This window comes from Gossypium raimondii, chromosome 2, assembly GCF_025698545.1.
Source record: "Gossypium raimondii isolate GPD5lz chromosome 2, ASM2569854v1, whole genome shotgun sequence".
NCBI classification, from domain to species: Eukaryota; Viridiplantae; Streptophyta; class Magnoliopsida; order Malvales; family Malvaceae; genus Gossypium; species Gossypium raimondii.
The window spans coordinates 3,205,544-3,231,149 of NC_068566.1; the positions used below are offsets into that span (position 1 = coordinate 3,205,544).

Consider the following 25,606-nt stretch of genomic DNA (forward strand, 5'->3'; position numbering starts at 1 on the left):
TTATTATGTAATAAGTTTATATATAAGTTTATATTATGTAAGTATTTCACTTTTATGTATCTTATTTATAATTATTTTTAAAATTATAAAATTCATTACTAATAAAATTGAAATGTAGGATATTTTTTTTTGAAAGAAAACCCGAAGGTTAAAACTTTATTTAATCGCATCATTAAGAACAATATCGTGGATTTCCGTCGGAAAATCCATGTTAAAGTCCATACAGCTCTTGTTAAGGTTTGCCCATTTACACAGGGCATCAGCAACTCTGTTACAACACCTTGGGACCCATTTAACCGTAAAGAAATTGAAACCAACTATGAACTTCCGAATTTCTTTCAACTGGTGGCCCATCAAGGTCAAGTCCTCCTTACTGCTGTTGAAACGGTTAACAATACTTGCGCAATCTGACTCAATCGCCACGCACTTCCAGTTTTTGGAACAGGTGTAATTGATACTCACTTCCATGACATGCGTCTCCGCCCACTCAATACTTGAAACATTGTTAGACATGCCCACACGCCCCCTAAGAATGAAACCATCTGTATCCCTTTCCACCAGACCGTACAACCCCGTATTCTCATGGATAGTAGCATCGAAATTAATCTTGATAACTCCTGACTCAGGTTTCTGCCAATCCCTTTCCACAATAGGCTTAGGTATCATCGGCCTGTCCAACAGATTAAAGATACGAAAGTCCCTATTTAAAGCCGCAGCCCTGTCCCATGTCACCTTGGCATCCTCCTCTATATTACGAAAAACTTTGATGTTTCTACTATTCCAAATATTCCAGATGGTAGAAATAAAATCCGACATAGCCTTCTTGTCCATCACGCGGGCAGCATCCTCGATCCAGTTCACGCGCCGGTCATAAGTACCCTCGAACAGCTTTTGATTTGACCCCCCATAGCGCAGCACTGCCCTGGCACTAGGGCACTCTCTCAAAGCGTGAACAAGGGTTTCCCTCTCAACACCACATCTCGGGCACATACTGTTGAAATCCCTCCGGATTCGAGAGATATTCTCATAAGTAGGTAGAATGTCATGCCCCAGGCGCCAGCAGAAAAGCTTAATTTTTGGCAAGGTTTGCAGTTTCCAAGTAAGGTTCCAGAAAAAACAGTAGGGATCGTAGCCCACATTCTTCAAAGTCATCCAGGAGTAAGCTGACTTGGTAGAGTAAAAACCCTGGGGATTATGAAACCATATACGTAAATCATCCGGGCCATTAGGAAGAAAGGGAATTTTACCAATATAGTCCCCCATATTCTCCCCATAGATCACCTTCACTCTACATTCGTTCCATCCATATTTGTTACTGTTCAAAAGATCACACACCTTATTCTCCTGAACCTCCCTTTTATCGATACGGATGGAATCACCGGATAAGCCTTCGAAACCCCAGTTATCCTTCCAAATGTCAATATTGCAGCCATTCCCCACCCTCCATCCAAAGCCCTCCTGAAGCCAAGTGATCGCCTTTTGGATACTCCGCCAAGTAAAAAAGGGTTTGTCGACCCACTTTGAATGAAATACGTCGCCATCTGGGAAGTACTTAGCCCTTAAAACTTTGTAACAAAGCGAGTCTTTACACCTCATAAGCCGCCACACCTGTCTGCCTAATAAAGCAACGTTAAAACGCCTAAGATCTCTCAAGCCAGTCCTCCCATACCCTTCGAAGGCACATCCTTTCCCGTGCCACATATTCCACCCCTATTATTATCCTTACCCCCCCACCACACCCTCCGGATCAAGGACTGAATCTTATTAATGACACCGTCCGGGATAAAGAAAACCGAGAAGGCATAGGTCGGGATCGACTGTAGAATAAAGATTTCCTTACCACCATTAGATAAGAGTCTCTTAGACCAGCTGTTAATCCTATTGGCGACACGATCAATAATATTCTGAAAGACCATCGATTTTTTCTTACCCACCGGGATAGGCAGACCAAGATAACCATCAAAATTATCCACCATCTTCATTTTCAGCAATCTGCTTAAGGTTTCGCGATTCACGTTCGGGGTGTTAGGGCTGAAATAGATCATCGACTTGTCTAAATTGATACTTTGGCCCGACCTCTTTTCGAAAGTTTCCAGAATCTTCATGACAGCCTTTGCTTTATGCTTTGAATTCCTAACAAATAATAAAGCATCATCAGCAAAGAAAATATGATTAATACTCGGGCCATTCTTACTAGCCTTAATGCCTTTAATACTCTTAGTCTCTTGAGCATGGGTTAACATGCGAGACAAGGCATCCATGCAAAAAAGAAACAAGTACGGGAAAAGGGGATCTCCTTGTCTAAGACCCCTTTTCGGGACAATAAGCTCAGAGAGGGTCATATTGCATTTAACTCTATATCGAATAGTACAGACACAGTCCATAATAATATGCACCCACTCATGAGCAAAACCCATTTTCAGCATCACATTTTTAAGAAAGTCCCAATCCACCCTGTCGTAGACTTTGCTCATGTCGAGCTTAACCACACAACCTTGTTCGACCCTTTTTTAGAATTGTAGAGGTTGTGAACCAATTCATGGGCCACTAAGACATTATCATGGATCATCCGATTAGGGACAAAAGCACTCTGGTACTGGCTAATACAAAGGTGGAGGTTCTCTTTTAACCGGTTAGCCAGCACATTTGCAATAATTTTGTAAACCACCCTACAGAGGCTAATCGGACGAAAGTTAGACATATCACAAGGATTCTTGATTTTGGGGATCAAAACAATTAAGGTTTCATTGATACACTCGGCGCTTCTGTTGCCTTTAAGGATAGAGTGACACAGGCTCAGCACGTTTTTCCCAACGGTAGACCAATTTTCCTTGAAAAGCTGCCCAAAAGCCCGTCGATACCAGGGGCCTTACGAGGGTCCATTTGGTTGAAAGCCTTAATGATTTCACCTTCAGTGAAGTCGTCCAGCAGTCTCTTGTTAACGTCCTCGTCAATACACCTAGGGATCAAGTGCATGTCACTATCATTCCCCTCATAAGTCGGCGATTTAAACAAATTATCAAAATAATTCTAAGCAATCTGACAAATCTCCTTCTTATCCACGTGCCACACGCCCTGCTCATCTTTAATTCTGTCAATTCTATTCTTTGATCTGCGACTCGACGCCCTTACATGAAAGAAGCGGGTATTCCCATCCCCCTCCTTCAGCCACTGTGTCCGCGCCCTCATGGCCCAATATTTCTCTTCCACCTCATAGAGATAGCCCAACTTACTTCTGGCTATTTTCAGGAGACTCGTCGATCTCTCACTAATCTGGCCGTCCATAAGAATACTAATTTCCTTCTCCAATCCTTTGATGTTGTTTTTTAACTTTCTGTACCGATTATACTGCCACGGGCCAAACTTGTCTTTTACCAGCTTCATCTTGTCCACCGCATTGCACCCCTCCGTTGACCACGCCTTAGAAATAATGTCCTTAGCTTCCTGCTCCTTTGCCCAGCAGATGTCGTACCTAAACCAACCTCTAGAAACATAACCCTTCTCCTTAGGCTTGTTGCCATGCAGATCCAATAAGATAGCCTCATGGTCCGACTTAGACTGGCGCACAATGCTCGAGGTAATGTACGGCATCTTCTCGATGATAGTATCCGAAATGAGAAATCTATCCAGCCTTTCCTTAATAACCCCAGTACCCTCTCTATTATTAGTCCACGTAAACCACCCGTTATTGGTTTTGACATCACTCAGGTTTAACTCTTCCATAATACCCCAAAAGTTATCCATCACACTCATAGGCTTTCTGCGGCCCCCTTCCTTTTCCGAATTGTTAAGGATAGCGTTGAAATCCCCACCAACGATCCAACCTTCGTTAACCTTTATCTTAACCTTCTTTAACATATCCCATGCAAGGTGCTGAAGAGTGGGGTTAGGGTGGCGATAGAAACCAGTGAAACGAATAACCTCGCCATCGACCAGTTTAATCAGCGAGTCTATGTAGAACTTGGAGTAAGTCTGGATTGTAACATCAACACCCTCCCTCCACATCAAAGCCAGACCACCGCTATTTCCCTCAGAACTAACAGCAAGGCAACCACCCATCCTACACCTAGACTGAATACGAGAAAACTCGTTAGCATGAATTTTTGTTTCACATAGAAAGATAATGTCGGGAACATTCGCAACCAGGAGTTGCTTCAGCTCTCGAACTGTCGCTGGGTTCCCGACCCCGCGACAGTTCCAGCAAAAGATTTTCATTGCTCTTGGCGGGGCTGGTCACCAGCCGCCGCCTCTGATGGTGAAATAGGTCCAGCAAGCCTTCTTTTAACTTGTCTCGCTGGACTTTCAATCCAAAAATAACCCTGTAAACACTTTTGTCTCCTTCTCTTACTTTTCGACTTTCCATTCCCCTCCTTAAGCTGTTTGTACTTTCTACTTTCCATAGGGGAGGTAGATAGAGATTCCTCCTCAAGCACCCTTTCTCTTCCGTCCATACTTGGTCTCCAGCTTTCATTGCTTGATCTAGTCAGACTTTCCTCCTTATTTTCCTTCAATTTTACCATTGATTTAAACTCTTCCACCCCATTTCTTCTCATTCCCTTATCCTGATTTGGGGTCACAATGGGTGCCTTCATCCAATTTTCAAATTGAAGATTCGAGTTCATCATTCCGCCCTTCATCGCATTGTTCGTGCACACCTTCAACGTATGCCCTATGATCCCACACGAGTGACAAAAATCTAGAAGTCTTTCATATTTTAACAGACTTATTCTTTCATTGCCATCTTTATCAGCAAATTTTACGATTCTTCTCAGTGGTTTTGACACATCAATCTTGACTTTTAGTCTCATGAATTCTGTCCAACTCCCAAATCTGTCCTTCCAATCGATTGCCACCAGCACACCAATTGTATTACCGACATCCAAAGCTGTTTGACGGTCCATGAGTTCTATAGGGATGTTGTAAATTCTCACCCAGAATGGTACAAATTGGAATTCATAGGATTCTAACTCCTTTCCTTTCTCGAAAGGAAGCAACGAGAATAAACACCTGTCAAAAAGCCATGGTGAGAGATTTAAAATACGGCTACGGTCCTCCTGACATCCGAACTTCACAATAATCACCCCATCTTTCAGAGCTACGAAGTCAACTTCCTCTTTTGTAAACCAAAGCGACTTAAGAACCCTGTACATCGCCTCCCTGTTTGGTAGTTCGGTCGCCATGATCTTTCCCATTGCCCATGCCTTCCAGCTTTGAACCCTATCCGCTACTCCTGTATTAACAACCAAGGAAGATTCTTCCTCCGAAAAATTTAATTTTCCTAACAGTTCTTTAATTTCTTCCATCAATAATACAAGAACGAACACTGGCTTTCCCTCCAAGACGTTCAGCCACAAAAGATCCAAGAAAACACAAAATAAGCAGGAAAACTACGATAATAAACTTTTCATGCATGACACACCAACGGCTCTACGTAAGTAAAAACTCATTAAAAAGAGAAACTAGTGGACCCCGCACGGGCCCACAAAAAGAAAAGACGACCCTAAACAGTAAAAAAAAGGAAAAAATGGGACACAGGACACAAGAAAACAACAATCAAAAAGAAAAAAACAAAAAAAGAGAAAGTGGTTAAGACAAGAAAGCACCGCAAGAACACCCAGAAAAGCACCCGGAGAAAGAGGGAAATCAGAAAGTGGTTAAGACAAGAAAGCACCGCAAGAACACCCAGAAAAGCACCCGGAGAAAGAGGGAAATCAGGTCCGAGTAAGAGGCGTCAAAACACGTCACAAGACACCAGCACCCAAACAGCAACCCCCACTTGACACCAGGAGAAGCAGACGAAATCACCCAGTCAAAGCATCTCCCTCAGAAACCTCCTAACTGCCATAATATTCAAGAGAATAAGGCAGACGCTTGAAATGTAAGATATATATCCATACCATATATGGGGTGATATATTAAAAATATAGGTTTTAATATTTAAAAATAACATTTAGAATTATTTTTAAAATTATAAAATTTATTGACAATAAAATTGAAATATAGGTTATATATCCATACCATATATGGGGTGATATATTAAAATATAGGTTTTAATATTTAAAAATAACATTTACAATTATTTTTAAAATTATAAAATTTATTGACAATAAAATTGAAATATAGGTTATATATCCATACCATATATATAAATTTTAAATATATATATATATATATATATATAAAATTTTAAGTAATGTAATATATTTAAGTAATGTAAGTTATAAATTTTTGTAAGTAATATATTTAAGTAATGTAATATATTTTAGTAAGTAATGTAATATATACTTTAATTTTAGTAAGTCATGTATTTAAGTAAATTCTAGTAAGTAATGTATTTAAGTAATATATTTAAGTAAATTTTAGTAATTAATATATTTAAGTAATGTAAGTTATAAATTTTAAAATATATATATTAATAATTCATTGACATTCATTGACAATTCATGACAGTCAATCAATTAATCGATCAATTTGCCAAATAATCATAGATTATTAAACATTAACATTCAATCAATTAATCACATCTAACGTCGATAATTTATTCATTGACATAAAATCGAAAATTGATAATTTATTCACATTAAACCGAATAAACTAATCGCCCATAATTTATTCAATTACTCAAATATAAAAAGTGATTTAAGAATCATAATCAATTTTAATAATTTATGTAATTTTTTTCTTGGGTAAATGATACGTACAAAAATAACAAGCATAATGTAAACCTCGCAATTATGTAATAAGTCGCAAAGTTACATAAATTGAGCTAGCAACATATAAAGCAAATATGATAATTAAAACCGATACCCACAGCTTTAAAACCAAAAATCTTAATTAAAACTCCGTTTTAAAACTAAAAAATAATAATTAAACGATAAAGCTAAAATATAACCAAATCCGAAATTTAAACATTTGGAGCTGTTTTTTTTAAGAAAACTATCTAGGGAAACATAGAAATAAATACCTCAAATTTCCTCAACTTCGAAGCAACTTCTGCAAAAAAAAACACACACACACACAGACAAGTAAATTAGTACCAACAAAACAGAAAAAAAAATAACAGAAGGAAACAAAAGAATATTTAACTAAATTAAGATTCAAATCTAAATTTGAATTTTAATTATCACAACAATCAGAACAATACATAAAGACCAATGCAGAACAGGACTCAATATTTCTTCAGAATTACCGTATGAAATATTTCCATATCAAATTCACTTCATTATTAATACCATACTGCAATATCAAATATTTAACAACTTTGATTCAGATGAAATATCTAATATCAAATTCACATCAAAGAACATTTGACAGTAGCCTCAATTTAGGATCTAACCAACCATTCTTTTACAAATTATGAACAGTTGACAGTAGCTAAGCTCTTGCTCACACTAATCTCTGATCGAATTTTGCAAATTGCAGCATTGAGTCTCATAACCAACAAGATATAATTAGTTACATTTAACTAAATATGAAAAAAATCTATTATTAAATAATATATGTTGCTATCGCAAAACAAGGTAGAAAACAGAACAGCTATTTGCATATTCATTCAGAAAATCTAGCAAAATAGACTAGAAAACAAATCCCAAGAATTAATACAAGATAATATTCTTCAAATATATGATTTTTTTTAAAAAGGCATACACATTCCATTATCTCCACAATCGTGGATCACCCAAAATCCAAGTAAAATAAATATTAAAAGGCTTTAACAAATGTACTACAATTCATCAAGTTATACACTTTGAACTCTTGGAGGGACCAAACTTACCTAAATACGAGCTGATCAATAAGGGAGTATGAGTATGAAAATATGAATTTCTAAACATTTTTCAAATACATAAAACTTTAAAAATATAAAAATACTCAAGCATTCGATCCTTACACTAGAATCCAAGAAGCATAGATTAAAACCGGTGTTTATTTTTTCCTTTCTAACAAAATCCTAACCAAATAACTCACATTTATAATCAAACCCTAAAAAAGCTGGGCTTAATAAATCATAAAATAAATAAAATACCAATAAAACATAAAGCACAGCAATCATTTGCTCATAAGAACATAACTAAAAATTTAAAGAAAAAGAAAAGCGAAATAAACAAAATGAAGGGAGAAACACGCTTCGAAGATCTAAAAACGGAAGAGGTAGCGACGACGAGAGAAAATACGATGAAGAAAGAAGCTAAGACTCGTTGGACTTCTCTAATAAGTAGAAAACAAACACAGAAGATCGATACTTTTTCCCAAACCCTAGACATGCAGAAATCCCCAAATTCCCAAACAAACTGGTTCAAGCTTGGTGATTGAACTTGGTATTTAAACCCCAAATTCCAAAATTACACTGAAGCAAAACCCTAAATCAAGATACAGTGTTTCGAAAGAAAAAAACGCTTACCTTTTAACAACAAATTCCGCAGCTTTGATAGTATCCTATGAAGATTGACTAAACCTTTGCTTCGTTTGTGATGATTTCTGAGTTCTCCTCTCCCTTTTTTTTTTCTTTGTATTTTTTCACGATTTACGGGAAAAGTTGGGGGCCTTTTTGGGGAGAAAATCGTTTTTATTAAGTGTTGGGATGAAATATAGAATGAACAATTGCGGCGTTTGTAATATAGCGCCACTAATGCCGTTAATGTGGTAGATAAACGACAGCGTTTTTTTAAAACTGGAAAGCAAATTTGCGGCGTTCCATATAGCCGCTAAAACATACCTTCTTGGCGCTTTTACAATTGCGCATAAAAGCCATAAATTCGAACAAAAACTACATCGTTTTGCCCAAACTATTCATAATTTTTTGCGACGTTTATGAATAAAACGCCGCTAATGCCCATTTTTCTGGCGTTTTTTACAAAAACGCCACTAAAAAATTAAATTCTTCTACTGAAACGGCACCATTTTTTAGAAATTTTAAAACATTGTTTTTTTTAATTCATATTTAAAAAACACAATATATAATTACAAATTGCGGCGTTTACGAATAAAACGCCGCTAATGCCGTTAATATGCCATAGAAAACGACAACGTTTTGATTAAACTACAGAGCAACTTTGCGGTGTTTTCTTCCTAGCGCCGCTAATTCCCAACTTTAGTGGCGTTTTTGCCCTTGCGCCGCGAACGCCGTTAAATTCCCAGCCAAAAACTACACCGTTTTTACCAAATTATTAATAACTTTTTACGGCGTTTTTGCTCAAAATGCCGCTAAATCTCACATCTTTTTATTTTTTTCTTTCTTTCTTCTATGTTTCATTAGAATTTTAATTAATTAATTATTAAAATTTTAAGTAATGTTTAAAAGTATTTCATAAAATTATAAATTTTAGTTTTTTATTTCATTTTATTTTTTTATTTTTCATATATTTTGATCCTATCCAAATTAAATAAGTAATTACTTATATATATATCCATATAAAAATATCGAATTGTTAATGTTAAATATTTTAAATATAAATTTTAGTAATTAAATGTATCATTTAACAAGTCTAAAATAAACCAAAACCCTAATTTAACCATTCGCCGTATACATGCATATATAAAATGATCTCTCTCTCTCTTTATATATATATATATATATATACATATATATATATCTAATTAATTTAATAATATATAAACTATATATACATCTTTGAAATATATCTTAAATGATCACTGAACCTCCACCAATTGTAGGATTCTTGACATGTGCTATCGGTGCCCTAGGAACATTGCCAAAATACCGAAAGGGGGCATCTGCTAGCTTCCAACCCTCGAAATCCCGTCGTTCATCAATAAATATTTTTAGAACGATCATTTCTACTATAAATTAGAAGGCTGAACCAGATTTTGTAGAGTAGTGACAAAAATTTGGAGAAACAAAATCGGATGGTCACTACTTAATATTAAATTTATTATTATATATTTTACAAACATATAAGAACATATTTAATATATAAATTAATAAAACTAATTAATCTAATCAACCATGATCCCTAACTTGAGTACCCTTGACACCCTAAACCCTAAATCCCTAACCCCTAACCCTTAAATCTCCTAGCCCCTAAATTCCTAACCCCTAACCCCTAAATTCCTAACCCTTAACCCCTAACCCCTAAATCTCTAATCCTTAACCCCTAAACCTTATATCCCAAACCCTAATAGAGTACATCATTCAACTGAAACGACGCCGTTCTGACAGAGTTTCAAGAATATTAGCGGCGCTTCCCTATAAAACGCCACAATAGAAACTGATTCCCTAACACGTAACGACGTCAGATATTGCAATATTTGTGGCGTTTTGACTAAAACGCCGTAAAGGCTACCTTTTATGCATTTTATATAGAAACGCGCTAAATTTCTCTTCTTTTTTGTGTCTTACATTTAAATAATTAATTACCTATTTATTTAACAAATACATAATTACCTACTTATTTGTTTATTTATTTATACCAAGATTATTTTGGTCCTATATATACAAATTAAATAATTAATAACTATATATATATCCATATATATCAAAAATATCAAATGGCCGTTAATTTGGGTTAAATGTTTTAAATATACAACTATTATTAGTTAATTGTATCATTTAACAATCTTCAAATTATAAATTAACATGCATCCATAAAATGATCATCTAAGTACCACACACCTATTATATATATATATATATATATATATATATATTAATTATAATATAAACTATACTAAACTTCAATATATTAAATTTATTGATCTGGATTTATTTTACAAATATATAAGAACATATATATTTACCGTAAAAATTAATCAATCTAATATTAACCTCTTAAGAAACCCTATCATGACCGTCTAAACCCTCCGACCAAACCCAAAAATTCCCTAAATTAATATTCTTTAATAATCACAAAATATAGTGAAAATCTATTAAACAACAAGTTATATATAGTTAAAATGTTGTACAAAGTTGAAATATGCTAGCAATATTATCTTTATGACAAAAATTTTCGTATGGATCTAAATATAAGTTTTATCATTTTGAACTTAAATATCGATATTTTTGCATCTGGTATTGCTATAGTCATATGTATCAAAAAAATCACCGACGATAGGGTTAAATGTTTTAAATATACAAGATAATTAATTGTATCATTTAACAAGTCTCAAATTATAAATTAACCAATCAATCGACATGCATAAAGTGATCATGATCTACCTATTATAATAGTCTATATATTAAATTTATTCGGATCTATTTTACAAATATATAAGAACATATATATTAACCATAAAAATTAATCAAAACTAATATTAATCTAAATTAAACCCTAGCTAACATGACCGTTGAAACCCTAAATCCCAAACCTTAAATCTATACCCGTACTCCTTAAAATACCGTCCATAAAAAATTCCTAAATCTTTAATATATATAATCATAAAATATAGTCAAAATCGATTAAACAATAATTAATTGTTAAAATATATTTTGTATAAATTGGTGTTTTATATTAATTCCTTTGATTTATTTAGTCGAACAAGACTACCAAAATTTATTACTCTTATAAAAGTTAATTCTATTTTAATTTATTCTTTACAATACAAAATTTAAGTTTTATTATATTATATTTTATTCATAATTTAATATATTTTCTCTCGTAAAGTAGTTTAAATCAACTGTGATTGAAAATTAGTAATAAATAGTTAGTTTATATATATATATCGACTTCTCTTTAATAAAAACTTTTTGTATTAATCAATATTATTTGTTAATTATAATTTAAATGTAAATTGTACCACTATATAATAAATAGAACAAAATATTAATTATTTCAACTTATAAGATTTTTGTTACTATTAGTGGCGCTTCGGCAAAAACGCCGCTAAAGCTAAATGCATTAGTGGCGCTTAGATAAAAACGCCGCTAAAGGCCAGAGAATTAGCGGCACTCAGATAAAAACGCCGCTAAATATCCGAGCATTAGCGGCGCTTAGATAAAAACGCCGCTAATTCCTATTTTTAGCGGCGCTTGGTGGAAATCGCCGCTGATGCTCTACCTTTAGCGGCGCTTTGGCTAAATCGCCGCTAATGCTCGATTTTTTGTGGCGCTTTTGTTCCAAACGCCGCTAAAAGTGCCGCTAAAAGCCTATTCTGGTGTAGTGCGTGTTGTTGTATCCTATGAGATAGTCGATCAACGTTTCTCCAAGTATCGTAAGAACAGTCAAATCTGTCTTTAGGAAACTATGTAAAACAAGCCTCAACATTTTATAAAACTCGATTCTTTATTCGATTTCTGATTTTTCATAATCATATTTATTTAATTTATTTTTCATATTTGGTATTTTAAATATAAATACTTATTTTATTTTATATAAATATTTATTTATATTCATATTTTTTGACTAACTATTTTGTTACATTCAGTCACCACAACATGTGAATATTTATGTCTAAATACAGAATGTTTTTAATAAAAGAGATTGAGCAAATCAACCGATTGATATTTTATTAAAACTTTTTATTCTTATTGCATGTTCTATAAAGTCACATTTTTCGCTTTTAGTGTGAGTTGCATCAGGTCTATTATTGTGTGACGTGTTATTTCACATGTTATTTATCGATTAATAATACTTATAATAAATTTCTTAACGGATTTACGAATATAGATGATTAGTTATTAGGTTCGTTCGAATAATTACTTTAAAAAATATGTCGTTAGTCCTCATACTCTATAGAATTTAAAACTTAATCCTGTTAAAATTTACTTATCTTACTTTTTCAATTAAAAATCCTAGTTCAATCATTTTTGTCGTTGAAATCTATTAGTATAATATGTTTATTTTTAATCAATCATATACCATGTTGCTTAAAAGGCAACCTAATCAATATAGCAAATTAACAAATTTTTGGAAAATATTTACAATTTTAATGATTGTCTTGGAATTTTAAATAAAAAATATATGAACTAAAACTTAAATTTTATCAAAGTAGAGGGACTACATATTTTAACCAATAGATAATATTCATACCAATTACATTACAAGCATAAGTGATGAAAATTTGAACAAAGCGAAACTAATCCGAAAAGGAGTTAAGATCCGCTCTTACTTTTTCATTTATTAATATTCAATACAATGATCATCGCCATTTAAATGTGTAAGACCCATGTAGGACTCATCTATTAAAAATAAAAATCAACATGTGAACGATGATTAAATATGCATGGATATTAATGGATAAAAAAGTAATAGAGTGGAGTCAAACCTTTCGAATAGAACAAGACAAAATCGACACATATTGAAAATGGGACCCACATATCGCAATTATAAATTGTACGACTTGAACTTGGACCTTCAAGGTTTGGAACCTTAACGTTTGCTAACTACGTTAAGGTCTCATTGGTTATAATTGACATTATTTTTATTTGCTCACTTTTAAATAATAGGTTTATAAGTTTAAAAAAGCCCTTAAAATGTAAAAAAAAATAATTAATTATTAAGCTCCTATACTAAATTCACACTCAATTAAGCCCCTACCATTAATTAAAATAATCAATTAAGCCCCTCCATCAACGATATTGTCATTGACCACGTTGACCGTTAAAATAAATTGATAGACCAATCGGATGGTAACACGTAATAGCTTCTAGTTTAATCTAATATTTTCTCATAAGAATATTAAAAAATTAGAATAAAAATTATAAAAAATAAAATTATTAATATTAAATTTATATAAACTTCTAAAAATTATAAAAATATATAAAATAATAAATTATAATAAAATTATAAATTATAATAAAATAATAAAATATTTTTTAAAAATATTTAAAATTTTATAAAAATTTTAAAAATCATAAAAATTTGAATTGGACCGGATCAGTTTATTGGACAGATTAGACTGAAATTGACAAAGATATCGGTACAGAGAAAGTTATTAAACTGATTAACTTAGGAATTGGACAATTGAAGCGATTTTTTATTTATTTAATGGAACCGGATGGATCTATCGAGCTGATAAATTAGTGATTTAATCGATTCGGCTATTAGTCCGATTTTAAAAACTTTAATTAGAATATTTCATTTTGATATATAATAATGGTTAGAAAAAGAAATTTTGATACGATAATAAAATTTTAAAAAATCATTAAATTACCGATCACCGACTTTAACATATGGGTGTTGACATTTGACATGTGGCCTAATTTGGGGGGAAAAAAGTGAATAATTTTTGTTTGATGTTTCAAATAATGAGTTTATAATACTTACCACCTCCCGATGTTGAGTTCTCTTCCAAATTGACAGCGATTGATGCGGCCAACTCAGACAGAACGACACAGTTTAATATCTGTGTGCTTTTCACGCGCTTTTAGGAGTGTGAGCAAAAATAGAAAGAGTGAGATTGGCAGAGAGATGATGAGTTTAATTTGTCTAATATATTTTTTGTTATCTAACTATAGTATAAATTCTAAATTGGTCCTCAAATTTTAAAATATTCTAATTGAATCCTTAAACTACAATAGCATATCAATTATGTCTATGTCAACCTAGAAATTAGCTTAAATGTTATATTTAAAATAATAGATCAATTTATAAAAAGACATATTACAGTTTGAATTCATGTATTTTAAATCAATTGACATTTATTGTCTAAATCGACTGAAGGATTTGGTTGATATAATATTAGTACTTTGAGTTAATTGAGTCTTAGTTCAGTTGATATCGATATTATTGTTAGTGTAGGAGGACATGGGTTCGAGTATGCTAAAGTTCATTTATCCTCTTATTTAAGGATTGGATGGGATTATGAATAGTTTTAGGTATTGTATAAAAAATATTAATATTTTGAGATTTATTTACAATTGGATCCATGTATCTTAAATATTCTTCACATTAGATCTAAACTAACATTTAATGTTTAAATTAACGGCTAAGTTGACAAAAGTTTTTTTTTTGGGGGGGTTGAGATAAAAAGCTTCGATTCATACAATATATACTTTGATATATGAGTGCAGAGAGGGAGGCATGCAAAGCCCTAGCCCCTCTAAAATGAAAATTTATTGATTTAGTCCCCTAAAATTTATAAAATCTTAAGTTATATTTTACCTCGTCCCAAAATGCTAATATTTTGATCTAGTTCTTTTGAAAACCATAAAGATATAAGTTAATATAAGGATAAATTTGTATTTTAGCTCTTATAAAAATATAACTTAATCTCAGCCCTAAAAATATATAAGCTAATATTACGATTGGGTCCACGTGTTTTAAATATTATTCACATCAAACTTGAACTAGTATTTAGCATCTAAATTGACAATTAAGTTAACAGAAGGACTAATTTAAAGTCTAATCAATCCTTTAAGGACTTTTGATTAATTAATCATTTTAGCTAAAGAATTTTACACAATTACCCATGATGGATTCTCGATCGATCTAATGTAAAGTTTTAATCTTTAACTTATATATTCAACTAAATTAATAATTTTTAATATAAAAAATACAAACTTTAAATGTAAACAAATTATATAGACATTTAATAAAATGTAGACACTTTTTAAGAAGCACTCCATATGAACATATATGTGGTGTTGAAAAAAGGCACTGTTTCCACATTTCCAGATCCAAGTTCATTCAGCCACCGACACACAAAGTTTCCTAATCTCGAAGTCAAGTTTTTTTCTTTCTTCTTTAAAATTTTCCTGGAAACTTAACCATTCTCGGGATTTCCCAAGAAAAGTTAAAGTCTCTCCTTCGTTAGTTTTAGTTTCCTTTTGGGGGATCATTTGGATTCTGGGTAAGTGTATCAATGCTTTCTGAATTTAATTTTCAAGTATTAAAAATGGGTTTGCTTTAAAAATGCAAGCTGTTGATCTGTTTCAGATTATAATCCACTTTTCGATCCTGCATTTTATTCCTTTTCCACTACCATTACTGCAAAAAAAAAAAAAGTTGCTGTTTTTTTCTTTTCTGTTTTTGTGCTTTATTAATAGTGATCTTTGTATTTTTGTTAGCTTAAGGTCTAATATTTACTTCTTCTTTTTTTTTTTTTTTGAATTTTCTCTTTGGATTGGATTAGTGTAATTGTTGTTATTATTAGTATGCTGGGAAGTGAAAAGTTGAATTGAATATCAATGATTTTAAGTTTTGTTCATAATAAACTACTACTTGAATATTTAGTTCATGGGTTGATCTGGATTTTTCATTGCATAAACACTGTCGATTTGATTTTTTGCATTAATTTCTTTCATATGATTCATTTTCGGCTTTATTGCAAACTTCTAGTTGATGAAATGTTGTGGTATTATTAAGTTGAATTATATGAATATGTCGGATTTTGAAGAATTTCGATGTTTTTCCGATGTTTTGCCGACAGGTTAAATCGAAAGGAAGTCCGACATGTTCCGGCTTTCACCTGGTAGGAACCAAAGATCGAAAGGATTGAAGGTGAAGCATGCTCTACAAATATGTGTTCTTGTTGGTATTTGCATTTGGCTGCTTTACCAAGTTAAGCACTCCGGGGAGAAGAAAGCGATTTATGAGAAATCTGGGAGCGATGTTGTCAAGTTGGGGCGAAAAGACTTCCCTCGATCGGAAGGGATGACTGTTACAGATGCACGGCATAAGGAGGAAGAAGAGGAAGAAAGTAAGAATGGAGAAGAAGATAATAAGCCTGAGGTAACCGAAGATGAAGGAAATGGGGAAGTCGGTGGGATGCATGAGCATGATAATGAGAAACCCGAGGAGGGAACCGAGCATGAAGAACGTAGGAACGACGATAACGAAGAGACTATGGAAAATGAAAACAAAGGAAATGAGGAGACTCGTGAAGGCGATAATGAAGAGAAAGAGAACATCGAGGATAGTCGAGAAAAGGAAAATAAAGGGATTGGGGAAGAGAGCAATGAGACGGAGAAGAGTGAAGGTGAGATAGAGAATGCAGGTAGCTCGGATGATCGGGTTCGTGATGGAATTGATGGGAATAATGAAGAAGCGAGAGAAGAACATTACAAGGGGGATGATGCTTCAAGTGAAGTAGTCCATGACACCCAAAATGAGACGAGTGGTTCAGAAAATTCCAACGAGGCTGAGCAGTTGGAAAACAAAGATAAGAATGACCGGGAGGACGAAACAAATAGCAGTGAAGCGGCCAATGTCGGTCATGAAGAGTCGAATGTGCAAGAAAATGGAACAGCTGAAAACAATCAAGAAAGCAGTAATGGGAGTAACGAAGCCAAGTCTAAAGAAGATGCACATCCCGATACAGCTACGGAATTGAATGAGAATCTGACAGATACAACACACAGTTCAACCGAGAATGTAAATGGTATGGTTCAGCTATCTGAGAAATCGGATTCAGGTGGGAATGACGAGCACTCGGATTCAAATACAACCCCTACTTCAACTGAGAATGGGGATGGAGCTAATGGAGGTTCTACAAGTAATTCGGATTCCGGTGAATCAAATGGACAGACTGAAAAATCGAATGCCGGATCAGACAGCAATTCAAATGCTGTTCAGAGTGAAGAATCAAACAATAATTCTGGAGGAGAGGGGACACACACAAATGAAAATTCAAATGCTGACCAGAACAGTGGAACATCGTCGAACACTAATGATAATGCTGGTGCAGGTCAGAATGAGAATGATAGTAGCAATTCGAACAATGACGGGAATGCGAATGGGAATGGTGGCAGCACAGACAATCAGAGCAACACCAATGGCAATGTAAATGCAAATGAAGATGTTACTCAAAAGGAAAACAACGATTCAAGTTCAAATGAAAATGCCGCACAGAGCAACACCAGCAACAAAGAAAATGCGGGTCAGGACGAGAAGAATGCCACTCAGAGTAACACTGACAACAATGAAAATGTGGGTCAGAATGAGAACAATGCTGCTCAGAGCAACACTGAGAACAATGAAAATGCGGGTCAGAATGAGAGCAATGCTGCTCAGAGCAACACCGAGAACAATGAAAATGCGAGTCAGAACGAGAGCAATGCAACTCAGAGCAACACCGAGAACAATGAGAATGCGGATCAGAACGAGCACAATGCTGCTCCAAGTAACACTGAGAACAATGAGAATGCGGGTCAGAACGAGAACAATGCCACTCCAAGTAACACCGACAACAATGAGAATGCAGGTCAGAACGAGAACAATGTGACTCAGAGCAACACTGACAACAGCAACAGCAACAACAACAACAACAACGAAAATGCAAGTCAAAACGAGAACAATGCTGCTCAGAGCAGTAACAACAATGAAAATGCAAGTCAGGATGAGAACAATGCATCTCAGAGCTTCACCGACACCACCAACAACAATGAAAATACAAGTCAGGATGAGAACAATGCATCTCAAAGCTTCACCGACACCACCAACAACAATGAAAATGCAAGTCAGAACGAAAACAATGCTTCTCAGAGCTACACCGACACCACCACCAACGAGAGCAACGATGCCATTCAGACCAATACCAACAGCAACGAAAACTCAAGTCCAAATGAGAACAATGCCGTTCAGTCCTCCAATAACGAAAATGCAGGTCAGAACGAGAACGAGAACAATGCTACTCACAGCTTCAACGACAGCAACGGGAGCAGCAATTACGACACAAGTACAGATGGAAACACCCAGAATAATCCCGACACTTCTTCAACGAATCAAGAAGTAAAAGAAGGTGAAACCGGTTTGGGAACTTTGCCAGGTACCACAACAAGTGAGGGAAATAAAAGTGAGAATGCAGCTGCAGAATGAAATTTATAATGGTTTGTGATTTCAGTATATGAACTAATTACTGTCACTAAATTTTTGTTTTTCTTCTTTCCTGATATGGGATCGGGAAACTGTATGTTCCTGGTTACTTGTGCCTTTGTTGTCATATTAGTGCTGAAAATTTTTATATTATTTTGTACTTGTAGATTTCTAGTTATAATAATTGAAGTTCCCCAGTTTTCATATCTTTATGAGGATATATATAATAGGAAAGAAAATCCTTTTTAGGTTTCTCTTCAAATGTGTCTCTTGGTGCTTAAATCATCCTACAAAAATAGAACTGCTTGACATTTGGGATAATTACATCAAATATTCTCAACTAGTCCTCAAATTATTAATATTGTATTAATCAGGTCTTTCTACTAGTTTAGCTATCAATGCACTTCGAATTTGACGAATTATGGATTCGAATATCCACATGGATCTTTTTTTTTTTCGGATTCGGATAATATTTGGATTTTATGATTATTATCTAATAGGAATTTGAACTGGATGTGGATAGATGTCTCGGATATTCGATTATCCAAATCCGATTACTTGTTTGGGTAATGGATGTAAATTTAAATTCAAACACCCAAACCTAGTGGTACAAAATACTTATAGTTTTGATTTTATATATCTAAAAAGAATTTTACTGTATTTGAATTCGGATTTTTGCAGATTTGAAAATTCGAAAAATGGTTAGAAATTTTGAATTTCTTTTTCAAATTTGAAAATGACAATTTCAATAAATTTTAGGACAGTTATTATTGTTTTTAAAAAAGTCAAATATAAGTTGTTTATGCAATAGGTACACTCTAGACATATAGTTTAAGTAGTATTAAATGTTCAAGCTAGACAAAATGACCTAATCGATACAATACAAATACCTTTAAAAGGATCCAATTAAAACCTTTTAAATTTTGAGGACCAATGATGGTATTAGCCCTTTTTTTCTTTCAAAATTCCATGAATTTATTGCTTAAATTGCAAGGACCAATGGGGTTGGTGAAGCCTGATGGTGCCTCAATACCTTATTAATGGACATCCCAACTCCTCCCATGGTACTTGCTATTTATTTTGTTAGGTAATTCATAATTAGTTGCTTTTGTTTTGCTTCAACATGCATATTATCATTAAGAAAGACCTGTGGGGATCTATTTTTATGAAATGAATTAGATAAAGTACTAATTGGTACAATCAATTATAGCTGCAATGTTTTCATATGGAATTTTCTTTTCTTCCAAAGGACCTAATCATGAACAATCATTTTCATTTTAAAAAATACAACATGGTGCACTCATATGGTAAAAAAAAAAATTTTTTTGGATAATATAATTTTTGGCCCCTGAATTTAGCAATTAGGTCCACTTTGGTACTTGAACTTGGCAACTAGATCCATTTTGGTCTTTGAACTTAGATCCTATCAAGATTTAATGATGTGACCAGTATTACTGAAACATGATTAGATTAGACTTGGAATTGATCGATATAATGGTCCGAACAAAGGGTTAAATCGATCGACTCGAAAACAGCTTGAAACTGGTAAAAATTGAAAACCGAAACAAAAATCAATAGTTGAATAAGTTGAATTGGATTAATATTTTTTTATGATTTTTTAATTATTATTTGTTTGGCAGTCGAATTGGTTGAATTGGGAATCAATGGTCTAGCCTGTTCAACCCGGACCAATTATTAAAATATTGAATGTGACACTTTGAGATTGTATCACATCACCACATAAAAATTTATATTAATTTTTAAATTTTCAAGTGATGATATTGTGCTTAGTTGTAAAGTTCAAGTCTCAAAGTGGACAAAAAATATAGGTACCAAAATAAATATTGTTGCCAAGTTCAGGGGTCAAAATTATATTATCCATATTTCTTTCATTTGGTAGGTAAAAGGATGCGTTGTCATCTCATCAAGAGCATCTTTCGAAAAGAGAGAAATATTTTTAAGGTTAATATATTATTTGGTACCTATATTTAGCTTGAATGTTTAATTTTGTACTTGAGCTTTTATGTCCCAATTTGATATTTGAGTTTAACTTAAATGTTCAATTTAGAACCTAGGTCATTTCAAATTGATACTTGAGTTTTTCTTTGTCCTATTTAAGTACTTAAATTTAACTTCAATGTTCAATTTTATACTTGGGCAAAAGTACCATTGAGACCCCTATACTAAGAGTCGGATATCATTTTGCCCCCTCTACTAAAAAAGATGACAAATTCATCTTTGTACATTAGATTAAGAAGCAAATTGGTCCTTTTGATAAAAATTCCATCCATTTCTACTATTAAGTTATAATTGATTATTGTCTACTTGCTTGAATTAGTCCCTCCACATAAAAAGTTTCACCCATTTCACAGTTTATCAACCATTCATTTCTTCTATTAAAAATTTCATCCGATTTGCTTGAATTTATACCTCGATGACAACATGAGGTACACGTGGCACGCTAAGTGTCATTATTTGGTTGCTCCATCAAGCATGTTAGCACTTAACGGTAAAAGGGGATATTTTTTTTAAACAGAAAATCAATTTACTATTTAATCTAACGTATAAGGATTGATTTGCCCATTTTTCGAGTATATGAGTCAAAATGCAATTTGACTCATAGTACAAAGGCCTCCATGATACTTTTACCTTTATACTTAAGTTTTTCTTTTTCTCCCAATTAAGTACCTATGCTTTCTTTTCTTTTTTTTTGCTAGAGCACACATGTCAAACATTTATTGGACCGTATGGTGCTGTTCAGTTTGAGTGCCAAATTGGATATTGAAGCCAAACTCAAAAACCAAATTAGGACAAAAAAACTCGAAAGCCGAATTAAACATTGAAGCCAAATATAAATACCAAATGATATATTAACCCAAACATTTATCTTAGGTCAATTTTTAACACCAACATCAATTGAGTCAGAATAAAAGAAGATTAATGTCTCTTAAAGTAAAATCTAAAGTCTTTTAGTTTCTTTTTTTAAGTAAGTTTATGAGTATTTAATTTTCTTTCTATTGAACCCATGTGATGGCATAATAGTTAAGGGTGTTTACAACCCTAGGTGTAACGTAGGTTCGAATCACACTAATTACGTTCGTTATTTAGGCTTTGCCCTATTATTGTAATTTACAAAAAAAAAACTATTTTTATCTAATTTTCATAAAATTAATCCACATGTTACGATTTTATTTGAGTATCAAATTGAATAATAAAACTAAACTTAAATATTAAATTAAACATTGAAACCAAATTAAATACAAAATCACATGTCAGCCTAGACTTCGTCTCAACATAAACAAGACAAACTTCATGGATTTGGTGCACATGGTATTGATCCATATTGAACATTACCAGTCTTTTGGTCCCAACAAAAGCATTTTGATATTCTAAATTAAATTTAATACCTTAAACCAACTTTAAATGATTATATTTTTATGTTCATCGGTTTTATATTTTCATAATTACATTTAAATTTAAATTAAGTTAGAATATAGAATTAATAATTTCGCATTTTCATATAGATATATTGTATAATATATATTTCGTTAAAATTTAAAAGCAAAAAATATATGTATAATTATTTTTAAAAATACCCACTGAAAACTGATATCGGTAGGCATCAATACTATAACAAAAACTATATATGCCCATACTAATATTTTGGCTGAAAAAGAATATATCCTTCTTTGAGTAGTTCATGCAAGCATTCAATAGAACCATATCCACAACAAACCATTCAGTAATCTTATTATTTCGAAACAGAGTATGGTAGGCAGGCACAACCATATAGAAAACCTGATGAACTTGCAATTCAAAGTCCAGAAACCGGAAATCGAGTGCTAAAATTACAAAAGATCCACAGAATTATCTGATTGATTTCTCAGAGAAATGATAAAAATGCGCCGAACTCGGAAAGATATGCATCTGTCTGGCCATCCCTAGTGATGCTCCTTTGTCTCAAACAGACCATCCGGACCTGAATAACATGATAAATAAAACAATGAAAAGATTGAATCGACCGATTAGATAAATGAGTAACAATAACCTTAATATATGACCATCCTTGATTAAGCATACATCCACTTCCAATATTGGAAAATTAGAAACTCCAAATGATAATATTAAATTTTATACCTAGATTCCTTGATCACTCATGAACCTATTTCTTTTAAATAGGCTCATCATCAATCACAACAAAAAATGCTTGCTAGGTCAAGGGTGGCCAAGCCTACAACAGCGAGTAAATAGCAATGGCCTTGGTATCAAACTTTACGAATAAGAAAATGGTGGTTTTTTTTAGTTCATATGCGATTGTCAAACTCTCCTACCAGTAATAACAGTTATCTAGAAAAACAAAAATAAAAAAGAAGGGCATTCTTAGATTAGTTTTTCATTAAAATCGCAAAACGAGACACAACCAAAACATCATGTTTATAAGATTCCTGGGTTAGATAACATAATACAATTAGAGACAAGCTAAACCCAATAATGTAACTGTAAAAATGATCAAATGAAAATGAGTTTAGACCAGGTCTTAGCAATTTATCTAGGAATTAGGCATGTGGAAACATAAGCAATGAATGTAAGATAGGCTGAAAGGAAACTTTTCACCTAGAATTTAGTTTAGGACAAAAACTAGTGTTATAGTTAGTAATCTAACATAACATAGGAAGTAAATACTGCGTTACTTGGCCTTGGGTGTGAATGTCAGATATAGGTATGTATCCGACCTTTTCTAAGTTTTTCCATATATTTGGATGATCATTGAAGGTCAAATCCCCATATCCATGTGTCGGACACAGTTACTTCAGGAAAAATGAAGAGTCTAAGTAACATAGAGTAAATATCCAACATGTAACAACATTCAAAATATGACTGCAAAGATTAGGTGAAAGAGAGGAAAAAGATGGCCATTTTTTTCCATGGGTAGAAGATGGAAAACTAATGATTACTAGTAACCAAATTAAGTTAAAACAAGACAGACCATAATTGGTTGCCGATAGCATGTTGGATGTTTCCATATTAATTGATGAGCAAAACATCACTATGAGTTGGCAACTTTTAAGTCTCCATATAAATTACCTAAGCTAGTGTTTTGGATGGTTGAAAAAGAAATTGTTTTGAACAAAATGAATAGGATTTATTAGCTACTAACCAAAGCCAATAAAAGTAAATTTGGTTCTAGTTCTGCCTTAGAATATCTAAAATTGTCTAGAATTCTTTACATTTCTCGACCTTTAAGCAAATGGTGCAAAATGAAAAGAAAATCCAGCAATGTTATTAGTTATAATTTTCATGGAAAGATCCCAAAAGAGCCTAAACAGCAAAATCTAAATACCAAAAAGAAAAGAAACTCGAACTTAAATAACTCAAAAATCGGTAACAATAAGATTAACATACCCCATGGGAACTCCTTATTGCGAATGTGCAAATATGGGTATGCCTGCAAACATTCAAACATCATGACAGCACCCAATGATAAAAATTAATAACAAAAATTTTTTTTCTTAAAATATATAACTAAAATTAAGCATAATAAAAGTAAGCTTACAGGAGGCTCTTCATGGTGGGGATGACCTTTTGATAGATTATAAATCGCTAAAACAGTGCAAGTAGCAACACCTAAATATGTTATCTTTTCCCATTTTGCCGTTTCATCTGCAAATATATATATATATATATATATATATAAATTCGTGTTAAAACAATATATATATATGATTTTTCCAAGCCGTTTTAAGATTTTCTTTTCCCTAAGATCCAAAACTACGATTCTTTTAATAATCTAAATTTTATTTTACTTACTCTATTTCTAACATAGACTCAATTAAAATCAAAAGGTTAAACTAGATAATAAAACCCTAAAGTAAAAAAAATAGAACAACTCAAAATATAGGAAATCAATATATTAATAATATAAAATTGATCCAAATCAGATAAAATATTAAAAAAATAGAAGAAAGGTTGCATACAAGCATCATCGTGATGAGAAGAGGAAGCGAAGCCACGCTTGGGAGGAGCAGTAGGACGAGAGCCGCCGCGAAGGGCTGCTCGGAGGAGACCAGATCGCACACTCGCCATCGCCATTTTTATCGATTTCTTTTTTCTCTACGACTTGAAACCCTTGTTTTCTTATACGCGATATATTTTAGTCAACAATTAGATTAGACCAAACGAGAAGGGTTTCGCACGTGCAAAGTGCGTGGCTTTTGCCCCTTTATTTCTTGTTTTCTAAAAAAAATTCTGATAATATTGCAAAACAAAGGTGATATATTTCATAAATATAAAAATATAATATAATGGTAAAAATATTGTGGAGACTTCTGTATTAGGAGTCGGATTTAATTTTGTCTCTCTACTCAGCAATTTGATAAATTAGTCTATTTACGTTAGATCAAAGAACAAATCGGTCCTTTTGATAAAAAATTCATTCATTTCTATAGTTAAAAATTAGTCTCTGTACACTAGAGTTATCCATGGGCTGAATCGGTCCACCCAAAAAATCTATTTCACTGTTTAAAAATAAATAAAATATTAAAAGCATATTTTTATTTGATATTCTATATATTTTATAATTAAATTTAAATTTAAAAAAATTCATTATTTAAATTGAATTCGAGTCAGGTCGAAAAGCAAAAATCCTTATCCAAGCCTAGCCCAAGTTGGGTTGGGCCTATAGGAGCGGGTAGCCTACCCGACCCTTGGACAGGACTACTATACACTAGCATAAGATACACGTGACAAACCACATGTAACTGTCTAATTATTCTATCAGCTATGCCAATTTTTAACAGAAAAAATGGATGAAAATTTTAATAGAAATGATTAGTTTACTCTCTAATCTAATGCATATGGACTAGTTTACTAATGTTTTAAGTAAAAAGAACAAAATATAA

The 25,606-nt window shown here is 32.9% G+C and overlaps 3 protein-coding genes across 3 annotated transcripts; 1 reads left to right on the forward strand and 2 right to left on the reverse strand.

The window, feature by feature from the left end:
• Positions 1 to 4,211: 4,211 nt before the first annotated feature.
• Positions 4,212 to 5,303, reverse strand: LOC128039295 (uncharacterized). The gene has a single exon (XM_052627765.1). It carries the CDS (start codon positions 5,301 to 5,303, stop codon positions 4,212 to 4,214), a length of 1,092 nt encoding a protein of 363 aa, XP_052483725.1.
• A 10,218-nt stretch (positions 5,304 to 15,521) lies between these two features.
• Positions 15,522 to 18,913, forward strand: LOC105787714 (uncharacterized). The gene is made up of 2 exons (XM_012614243.2): positions 15,522 to 15,744; positions 16,324 to 18,913. The coding sequence occupies exon 2, from the start codon at positions 16,347 to 16,349 to the stop codon at positions 18,708 to 18,710; it is 2,364 nt and encodes a 787-aa protein (XP_012469697.1). The 5' UTR covers positions 15,522 to 15,744; positions 16,324 to 16,346; the 3' UTR covers positions 18,711 to 18,913.
• A 3,518-nt stretch (positions 18,914 to 22,431) lies between these two features.
• Positions 22,432 to 24,851, reverse strand: LOC105787716 (cytochrome c oxidase subunit 6a, mitochondrial). Its single transcript, XM_012614245.2, has 4 exons — positions 24,683 to 24,851; positions 24,262 to 24,368; positions 24,111 to 24,153; positions 22,432 to 22,686 (listed from the first exon to the last, which is right to left on the reverse strand). Exons 1-4 carry the CDS (start codon positions 24,795 to 24,797, stop codon positions 22,649 to 22,651), a joined length of 303 nt encoding a protein of 100 aa, XP_012469699.1. The 5' UTR covers positions 24,798 to 24,851; the 3' UTR covers positions 22,432 to 22,648.
• Positions 24,852 to 25,606: the final 755 nt, after the last annotated feature.

Coding starts and splice junctions, on each gene's coding strand:
- LOC105787714 (XM_012614243.2), top strand. CDS start 16,347: ATGTTCCGGCTTTCACCTGGTAGGAACCAAAGATCGAAAGGATTGAAG.
- LOC128039295 (XM_052627765.1), bottom strand. CDS start 5,303: ATGGAAGAAATTAAAGAACTGTTAGGAAAATTAAATTTTTCGGAGGAA.
- LOC105787716 (XM_012614245.2), bottom strand. CDS start 24,797: ATGGCGATGGCGAGTGTGCGATCTGGTCTCCTCCGAGCAGCCCTTCGC. Junction 24,369..24,682: donor TTCTCATCACGATGATGCTT/GTATGCAACCTT, acceptor ATATATTTGCAG/ATGAAACGGCAAAATGGGAA. Junction 22,687..24,110: donor CAATAAGGAGTTCCCATGGG/GTATGTTAATCT, acceptor CATGTTATTCAG/GTCCGGATGGTCTGTTTGAG.